We start from the raw sequence: 10182 nt of genomic DNA, 5'->3' as shown, positions 1-10182 counted from the left end.
TTAGATGGTCTGTGTTTTGGGTCAGAATCATGATGCACTTCATTATAAATGAGAACAAGGTTATTAACTAAAACTACAACCATAAAAACATTTTTGGTACTTGTAATTAAATCTTCTAATTTTCATTTAGTTTGACTTGATGCACTAAAATAACAAACTAAAACTAAAGTAAAAATAATAATAGTGAAAAACTAATAAAAATGGCAAAAACACAAAATGAAAATGGAAAAATCAAAACCAATTCTAAATATGGATAAAAACTATAGTAGTTTCTCTGTGATACTAAAATAATTCTGAACAGACGATGATTGACACCAAACGTACAATGGTTTAAAAGAGACTCATGATCATATGAGACTGATTGATCTGACATGCGTCCGCTGTACTTCAACAAAGCCAAATGTTAAAATCTGCATGATTAAAACTGTGATGACATTCACATTTATAGTGCAGATACAGAAATTGAGGAAAGAGCTGCTCACCTTTAAAAGAGGCTTTTGATGCGCTTCAGTTCTGCTTAAGAAACAGACGTTTACATGCTTCTTCACATGATCTAATGGAAATACTTTCTTGTGTTCATTTAATCAGCATGTAATTCTTGCTATTCCTGGAAACACTGCAGATGCTCACAAATTCTTACACCATCTGAACATGCAATATGTCAAAATAAAGAGCCTCTGCTTTTAAACAAAGAAACAAAAACCTTTTATTATAGCTCAATGCATTGGTTTTCATTAAAAACAAAAATTTGAACAGATTTTTACTACAACCTGCATAAGCAATGCTTTTATAGCATGTTTTGGTCCGGAGATTCTGCAGCACCCCTAGAGTTAAAAACCGAGATGTTTCTTCCGTTATCTCTATATTAAAACTGTGTTAACGGCATCATTACTGTAGCTGCAGCTGCACAATTGCAAATAAACGTGTTGCAATCGGACAGAAAAAAACTCAGACACAGATTTCCCATCAGCCCACGATTTTATTCTGACAAACTGAGCATCAGCACTAACAAAGCAGAGCAATCTGAACTAAAAGAGACGAGACCAGACTAAGTTCATTAATAGATTTCATCTGGAGCGTCTAATACTGCAGATTTCTGCACTCATTCATGTTAAACGTCTGTGAGAAATGGCCAATCAAACACATTCTAGAGTAAGAATAGACGGAAGCGCTGAAAATGAATCGCCTCACGCTACAGGCCAAACAAACGGTGCATAAATAAAACAACAAGAGTGACAGAACAGAGGAAGAGGAGAGACGCACTGCATGTGTCTGTCAGAATCGTGACCCATCAGCCCCTGCATCATCACGATCGGTTCGGGTCAAACGAATCTGCTTTGGTCTTCGGTGTGTGTGGACCCATCACTGATCTTCTTTCTTCACTTCCTCGTACTGCGGCTCGTCGCCTTCATCTTTATCTCCATCTTCGTCCACGCGCGAGTTCGGTACCCACAACCCCGAGTCGATGCAGCGCTTCATGTGATATTTGGCCTCCTGCAAGAGGAACATCATCAGACGAAAGACGCACACGGTCACACTGCAGAAAGCCCGCTACGATTTTCAAATATAATCATCAGCTTGGTACTGAAGTACCAGCACTGTAACGACCCTGGTCAGACTCACCGTGGGGTCCATCTTACTGATGGCGTCCTGCAGCATCTGAATGTCTTTGTCATCAAAGCATTTCTGCATTTCCTGTGGAGATGAAGACAGACACATCACTGCTATGACAGAAGGTCAGTTTCGAAGAACCTTTAAAACGGCATTTAGTCCTCAGTAGTTTTCAGGTCTGTTGTCAGTCCTGTAGATGTGTGAAGAGCTGCTCAGACTTTAGTCACTGTCATACCGAGCAGATTTCTGTGGATGAAAGCTGTGAATTTACACGACAAACTCACGATCGTACGGATTCATACTGAAAAGACTCCCGTAAAATGACACGGAACAACAGTGTGACCGCGTCTTTAGGATGAAACTAATGATTGTTTAGATAATCGATTATTCTGATTATTCCCACTAAACCAGCCAGATTTTACCATATTAAAAACATATTGTTCCCTATGCTGCTCAATGTTCTCCTGAAGGCTGAAATATGGTAAATGTATGCCACACGTTATGAGCAAAGAAAGTAGGGATGTGACGTGAGGAAATCTTTCCCTGAACATGAAAGTAAAATGTGCACGGCTGCTGAAATGAACTGGTGTTAGTCCAGAGGTGTTGCAGTGTGTTTAGTGATGTTCTGTGAGTCGTGAGCGCGCGTGTGTGTGTGTGTGTGTGTCTCACCGCCGGCAGGGACTCGTACACCTCCACGGGATCCAGGCCGCCAGGGCCCAGACGCTTCTGACGCTCTTCCTCCTCGTACTCTTTCATGGCCTTCTCGATGCGAATCTTCGCCCGGCCGCGCACTCGCTCCTTAAACGACTCCAGCTCGTCATTAAACGCGTCTTGATACTGCTGGTCTGCAGTCTGAAAACACCAGGAGAAACACACAGAGAGAGGGCGGCGGTGTGAACGAGACAAAATATATCACAATACAATTACTTTATCTTTGTTATTAAATGAACAAATAGCTGCTGTGTAAGATCCTTTATAATCGATCATTCCGGCCCAATAAAGCTGAAGTCACGATCAGTCGCCGAGACGAGCTTCAGCTGTGTTTCTGAGGGTTACTGAGCTTAATAACATCAACACTCTTTATGTTTCTGTGTCACTCTGATGTGTCAGTGATAAATTCATCATCATGAGAAACACACACCTTGATTTTGGTGAAGAACTGGCGGAAGCAGCCGCGCGGATCGACCTTCAGACTCTTGGCGAGCTCCAGGATGAACTGCATGACGATGGTCTGATGTGCCACCTGCTCCATGAGCGCGTGTTTCTGACACACACACACACGCATGGGTCAATCACACACAAAAGCACATCAACTACACACACACCAGCATGTCAACTACACACACACAGATGCGTTACCTCCTCCACCTCCAGGTCGATGCACATGATGACCAGATAGTTTGCCGTTTCCTCGCAGACCAGGTGAGGATTGTCAGACAGGTACTTCTGAGAGTCGTCCCAGCGCCGCAGCATCCCTGCACACACACACACACACACACACACACACGTGTTGCGTCAGCATTTAAAAAAGTCCTCGTACTTCTTTTGGTAATCTTTTCTTTCATATTGTGACGTCTATCCGAGTAAAACGCTTCGCAATCAAGAACAAATGTAGGGCGGGGCTTGATTTTGTCTGTGGGGAACTGATTGGATGGTCGTGGTTTGCTATTGGTGGATCTCGTGAGTGACAGGTTGCTCCGCCCTCATCATCAGAGAAGAGATGCTGCAAGAGGAAGTTATTCTGATTCAAGATCACGAGACTCAACGGCAGCTCACCGAAGTGTTTGATCTGTTTCTCGTATTTCTCCACGAAGGTTTTGTGTTTCTCCTCCTTCTCCTCCTCCGTCTCCTCCTTCTTGTCAGGCTTGACGTTGACGACGCTCTGAAAGACAAGCACAGGAGCGTCAGTGAGGTGTTCATCGGTCGGGACGTCCAGCCGCTCTCAGCGCGCCGCACCTTACTGAAGCCCTCCTTGCTGAGCGTGTCCACGTTCCAGGGCATCTTCTTCTCCTCGCGCCGATGCTCCTCCATCTTCTTCTCCCAGGATCGCTCCTCCTTCCTCAGCTGCTTCTCCTCGGCCTGGGCTTTGGTCAGCTCGGCTTTGGCCTCGTCCGTGGACGCCGACAGGAGCTCCTGCACCCTCCGCTGAGCCTCCGCCAGCTTCCTCTTGCTCTCCGTCAGGCTCTTCTCGAGCTCCTCCCCCTTCTGCATGAACGCCTCCATCCGCTCCACCCGAGCCTGAGAGCACAGCGAGAGAACCGCCAGTGAAATCAGGTCATGTGACCATTACACACGCACACACACACGTGTAAAAGACAAAATGCAGATTTCAATAATACATTTAACAGTACAGTAGCGATTATTACAAACGAAATGTAACAGAAACTAAATATTTTCCAAATAACACTATATGTGTAAACGGGTCAAAGACGAAAAGGGGGTTCCAAGCATCAAAAAATAAATGTTGAGCTTGAAATGTAGTCTTTTTCCTGTACATATGTGTCCTGTTTAATTTGATATTTTTCTGAGCAAAAAATAATGACTATCATACATTTTGTACCATGATTTGCAGAAGACACCCACTCAATCTGATTAGGCATCATTAAACAAGACTCGTTTGATGACATTAAAAGACTCTGTTTAAGGATTACAGTGCAGCAATCAAATACTAATTAAAAATAAAATTATTCATTTTCATAAAAAAATTCATAAAAAATAAATAAATTCATTTTTAAATCTTTATACTTTGCTAATATCCTTCAAACTACTATGTTTTGCCTGTTTGTTAAGAAGTGAAAATCAATTAAAATATAATATAATTTACTATGATCACATATTCTTCTATGTGTTTTAATAGTAGCTCAGAATAAGTATATTGTTTCATTTTTACATAAATATATTCTTTTCACTGTATGACCATGGTTTGTTACTCTGAATGACATTTTGCCCAAAAGGGAGATAATATTGCCATTGTTCCCGTGATTGCAATCTTTTTAGTATTAGTCTGTATCAGTGAATTATTAGTTATTAATTATCAAATATTTAAGAGCAATGAACTCATTCTTCTGATGATGTCACAGATTATCGGTTTATATGAGTTCAGGACGGCTTCTTGATCCGTTACACTGAACCATCTCTTACTGCACTTTCAGGACAAAAACCCACACTTACCTGAAAAAAGAAATCAAATCTTTTAACTTGGTATTTTATGTGTTTATTTAAAGGGGCCATGAACTGCGTTCTTTTATTGTTTTATAATGTTTCCTGGGGCACACTTATAATGTTAGTATGTTTGTAACATCAAAAATTGTCATAATTCATGAAAAAAGGGCATTTTTCATACCCTGATTTTATCCTCTGGTTTGAACACTGTTTTAAGGGGCGTGTCTGTGAGACTTCAGTGTAAACGCCCACTGCTGTGATTGGCTGACATCTTTACATATGAAATAGCTAGTATTACTCTCTCTTTTAGCACATTTTACTATTACAGCTCTCAAGGTTCACTAATCGTGAAAAGTGTTGATTATATTTAGATCGTGGCATGAAAGGTTGCAGTGATGAACATTGTAGTCGATCACAGACATGTTGAGAAGCAGTGATCTCGTCAATGAAACTCAATTTCTGCACACTAACCAATGCTTTCATCATAACTAACAGTGCAAACTCAATGTAACTAAGAGATTCGTTGAATAAAACGGGAGTTTTGGCACGAGTCCAGAACTCAGTCACTGATAAACTCTGTTTGATTGACAGCTCCAGTGATTGTAAAGGAAGCGTTCTTTGATCACTTTCTATATATAATTTAATCACTATTTAAATAACAGATTATTTTCATCCTACTAAGAGAAACAAGGTGAAGTTGAGCGTTTAGTCACTGGTTTGATTTACTGACACACAGACAAAGATCATCTGACTGTACATGAATTATTAAAGGTGCCGAAGAACATGTTTTTAAAAGATGTAATATAAGTCTAAGGTGTCCCCTGAATGTGTCTGTGAAGTTTCAGCTCAAAATACCCCATACATATTTAATTCATTTTTTGGGGCATCATTATAAATGAGCAGATTCAGGGTGTGTGGCCCTTTAAATCTGGTGCTCCCCCACCCCAAGAGCTCGCGCTTGCCTTAAACAACATAAAAAAAAGTTCAAACAGCTAATATAACCCTCAAAATGGATCTTTACAAAGTGTTCTTCATGCAGCATGTCTAATCGCGTAAGTACAGTGTTTATTTTGATGTTTACATTGATTCTGAATGAGTTTGATAGTGCTCCGTGGCTAAAGCTAACATTACACACTGTTGGAGAGATTTATAAAGAATGAAGTTGTGTTTATGAATTATACAGACTGCAAGTGTTTAATAATGAAAATAGCGACGGCTCTTGTCTCCGTGAATACAGTAATAAACGATGGTAACTTTAACCACATTTAACAGTACATTAGCAACATGCTAACGAAACATTTAGAAAGACAATTTACAAATATCACTAAAAATATCATGTTATCATGGATCATGTCAGTTATTATTGCTCAATCTGCCATTTTTCGCTGTTGTTCTTGCTTGCTTACCTAGTCTGATGATTCAGCTGTGCACAGATCCAGACGTTAATACTGGCTTGTCTAATGCCTTGAACATGGGCTGGCATATGCAAATATTGGGGGCGTAAATATTAATGATCCCGACTGCTACGTTCAGTCGGTGTTATGTTGAGATTCGCCTGTTCTTCGGAGGTCTTTTAAACAAATGAGATTTATATAAGGAGGAGGAAACAATGGAGTTTGAGACTCACTGTATGTCATTTCCATGTACTGAACTCTTGTTATTTAACTATGCCGAGGTAAATTCAATTTTTGAATCTAGGGCACCTTTAATATCAGATCAGGCATTAGAATGAACACAGTTACTGACATGTTGTTATATTACTGTCGAGTTCATATCGTAAAAGTCTGTTTACGACGAAATGCGACTGATTTAGCAAAGAATCCACAGTGAAATGAACCGAACACAAATAAATAAAGCTCAACTGAGACATTCACATTGTTGAAAATAAATAACCATATTCCTGCATTAGGATCCTTTGAAAGGTAATGTTATTTTAGTCCTGTATCGCTCTTCTCTCCTCCTCATCTCACTGACACTAAATTGAGTCTTTATGCTGAACACATAAAGAGCTGGCTACTAAATGTCAGGATGGGGGTCCCTCTCGTGATGATGATGATGAAGATATCTGGGGGCCCGTGGCCTCTAAACACCCTGCATGAATGTGTGTACCTGGTGTTTACAGTCAGTGTTTGTTGTTTACAGCACCTGGTGTCTCCAGCGGAACAGGCTCGGCGTGTCGATGTTCGGGTGAGTGTCATCTTCATCATCAGACACCTCGATATGATCCCACACACTGTAATCGATGGTCGTCATGATCGATAGTCAGTGATTCCGCCTCCCTTATAATCCCGTGCACTATCGCTCTGTTATTACTATTATTATGATTACAGTTATAGTTTTGTGTGTCTCGCGCACCCGCCGCTCTTTCTGGAACTCTCCTTCACTTCCGCTTACAGTGACGTCATCGCCGAGCGCCGCGCATCAGCGTGACGTCACTCTCTTGAGGCGAACTCATATGGCAAGCCGTTTTAGCATATAAAACTTTGGTTTGACTACCCATAAATATAATTTAGATAGTTACAATTGTATTTCGACTAGTCAGAATGATAATTAGCGACATGCAATTATAATTGCACTAGTAAGAAATTCGATTTGAGATATCTCTCGCACACGAGCTGCTTTGATTGACTGAGTTTTCATGAGTTTTCGTGTGGATTTATAGTTTATGGACTGTTTTGATTTCACTAATTACATCTAGACAGAGAAAAGCATCGATGGCATTGATAAAAGAGATCTTTGAACGTGAAACTGAAAGCTAAAAGTGATGAGTGCCTCGTCCAGAGACGCAGTGGAGAGGAGTTTATGTATATACTGCATTACTGCATCTACAATATATACTCATTTTGATAGAATTATTATTATTTTGAAATGTGAAAGCACAGCAACCAATCTGATAAAGTATTATTTGACAAAATGATATGGTAAGGCTGCTTGCACAGCAGTCTGCAAGTATTCAGACTTGTGAAAAACTGTGTGCATAAACAGTGATTTCTTTGTTTCAGTTCTGTTGAAGTTTACCCACACAGCAAGCGGATCGGCCGAGAACATATCCGTGAACGGACCCATATCGGCGTCCACTTGCACGTAGTGACGGATCCACAATGAAGGCAGATCGCACTGCATCCGCGTTTAAAACCTTACCTCCGCGGCGGGTCCGTTTGGGACCCGCAAATTGATACAACCGTTACAGTAAAGGCGCGTACGCGTCCGTGGATCCGACATGGGTCCGCTCAGGATCCGCTGATTGACAGTAGAATTTACGGCACCGCCCGGAGGCGGAGCTGATCCTCTGGGCGGCGCCAAAACGAATGTGACAGTCACGCGGGATCCGCCTGGGAGTCTCCCGCTGCGTGGGTAGTGAGTAGCAGCTCAAAGCAGCTAAAAAGCTCCTCTTTTTTGTCTATTACAGCACAGACGATATATACTATAATTTTTATCATTTTCAGCAATGTTTTATGTATCTTCGAAGGGTTTCCTGTAAAATGACACCAAGATTTTGTATTTAGACCACTGTATGTGAGTATGGGAAGCTTTTTAATTTGGGTAGGCCAAATCCAGGTGGAAATCCCCAAACTGGTCCCAGTGCTTGTGAGGTTAATGATCAGGCAAGTTTAATATATGATGGTGGTCGATATCTGGAAATCTGGCTTTGGCTTACAGTTTGGTCCCCCCACTTTGAAAATGTCTCCTGCGCCCCTGCATCCGGTCTGTAAGCTGTTTGACCCTCTTCCCTCGGGCATTAAGAGCCGGACAGCAGGGCTCAAACGCAGCTTCTGTCCAGCTGATGCACTTTACACTGCTCTGCCCCGATACAAACGTGTGGTTGGTGAACATTATGCCTCGCTGTTGCACTTTATATTGCTCTGTCTGTATGCTGCTGTTTAATATGTGGTTTTGTCTTAATATATTGTTGTTTTTTAATCTCTACAGTATTACATTTATATTATTTATTTTATATGTATTGCGCCATATATTAGGTCATATGTACAGAATTAGTATTTAGTATCAAGTCTGCTTTTATGAAGGTTATTTTGGGTTTCTGTGCGCTGCTGGTCCTGAGATCAAGTTTCGTTTCATGTGTGAAACATGACATTGATGACACTGATACGGATTGTGCTTTCTGTGCAGAGCTGGACAGTAACAAAGTACATTTACTTGAGAGCTGTACTTAAGTACACTTTTTGAGTATCTGTACTTTACTTGAGTATTCTTTTTTTTGGAAACTTATGACTTTAACTTCACTACATTTGAAAGACAAATATCGTACTTTTTACTCGACTATATTTCTATCAAGGTTCTCGAAGTAGTCAAAGTCGTTTCTATGTAGCAGCTTTAATAGTCATTGGATGTGAAGGGGTGGATTCTGGAATCCACTGCCGCTTCAATATATATCTTTTAAGTTATTAATCAACATTTATATTTCTGTTAAAATATTTGAATGACTTCTTCAATGTATGTTAAAGCGTCTATTTTCCTCTGTACCTCTCACTGAGAGATAAGAACATGTTATCAGTATGTTTGGGAAAGTTTCCTGCTCAGAGCAGAGCTCAGATCAGCTTCAGCCTTGAAGAAGCTGTGAATCATGTGAATCATGTGTATCTTTGCTAAGAGTTTTGTGCAGGTCCCTTTGTACTGGACAACCGGCATTCTGCTTGAGACCAGCAGACGCTATGTCATGACCCCAAAAGGACATCCGGTACCTAAATCCAGAGTCCCCTCATCAGCACTGTGACGAATGGAGATATGCTTCTGACTATCTGTCCACGTGTGGAAAATTTCTAATCTTGTCTATTTTTCTTAGCCAATCAGAATCATTCAACCTGAAATAATGACGTAGTTAGTTGACTCTGTTAGAGTATAATTGTTGTGGAAATGTGAATGTATGCAAAGCGGCCTACAAACTCCTTGAGAGACTTGAAGCTGGCTTCTGCTGATGAAACTGCAAACTATTCTTCATTAAATTTTTCTTCAATTTATTTTTTTAAAAACTTTGACTCTGGGTCTTTATTCAACATATCTGGTCTCAAGGGTCCTAAACTGTTTATCCCCAACAGATGAATTATTTTTCATCTTTAAAAGTGATTTTTTTTTTTTTTTTTTTGCAGACAGCCTATCAGTAATCACTCTTGTAGGGTCACATGAAGTTCAGTGATTTCCAGAGTATTTTTTGAACACTGATCAGCTGATGGCAAAAGAGAAGAAGGCGGTTCCTCGGCGCAGTGTGACACACATGGCCATCCTTAGAAAGTACGTTTTAGTTTTCTGAAAAGATTAAATATTAGTTTCATTTCAAGTGTTTGCTTTGTTTCCCTAAAACGAACCATATCACAGCCTTCAAAAACTCCCCGTCCAGCCTGCAGAAGCATATTGAGGTGTCTGAACTTTTCATTCCTGTGAAAGCTTGAAACA

At 40.6% G+C, this 10182-nt stretch overlaps 1 protein-coding gene across 1 annotated transcript; it reads right to left on the bottom strand.

Annotated features, from left to right (window-relative positions):
• Nucleotides 1-959: 959 nt before the first annotated feature.
• On the bottom strand, nucleotides 960-7190 carry cdc37 (cell division cycle 37 homolog (S. cerevisiae)). The gene is made up of 8 exons (XM_048182217.1): nucleotides 6919-7190; nucleotides 3568-3849; nucleotides 3388-3493; nucleotides 2971-3086; nucleotides 2753-2875; nucleotides 2281-2463; nucleotides 1624-1695; nucleotides 960-1494 (listed from the first exon to the last, which is right to left on the bottom strand). The coding sequence occupies exons 1-8, from the start codon at nucleotides 7024-7026 to the stop codon at nucleotides 1363-1365; spliced, it is 1122 nt and encodes a 373-aa protein (XP_048038174.1). The 5' UTR covers nucleotides 7027-7190; the 3' UTR covers nucleotides 960-1362.
• Between the last annotated feature and the right edge of the window lie 2992 nt (nucleotides 7191-10182).

The sequence above is a fragment of the Megalobrama amblycephala genome, linkage group LG2 (genome assembly GCF_018812025.1).
Source record: "Megalobrama amblycephala isolate DHTTF-2021 linkage group LG2, ASM1881202v1, whole genome shotgun sequence".
Taxonomy (NCBI): domain Eukaryota; kingdom Metazoa; phylum Chordata; class Actinopteri; order Cypriniformes; family Xenocyprididae; genus Megalobrama; species Megalobrama amblycephala.
Note: the sequence above shows the minus strand (reverse complement) of the source record. Positions and strands in the feature narration are given on the sequence as shown.

Coding starts and splice junctions, on each gene's coding strand:
- cdc37 (XM_048182217.1), bottom strand. CDS start 7,026: ATGACGACCATCGATTACAGTGTGTGGGATCATATCGAGGTGTCTGAT. Junction 2,876..2,970: donor TCGACCTGGAGGTGGAGGAG/GTAACGCATCTG, acceptor TGTGTGTGTCAG/AAACACGCGCTCATGGAGCA. Junction 1,696..2,280: donor TGTACGAGTCCCTGCCGGCG/GTGAGACACACA, acceptor TCATCTCCACAG/GAAATGCAGAAATGCTTTGA.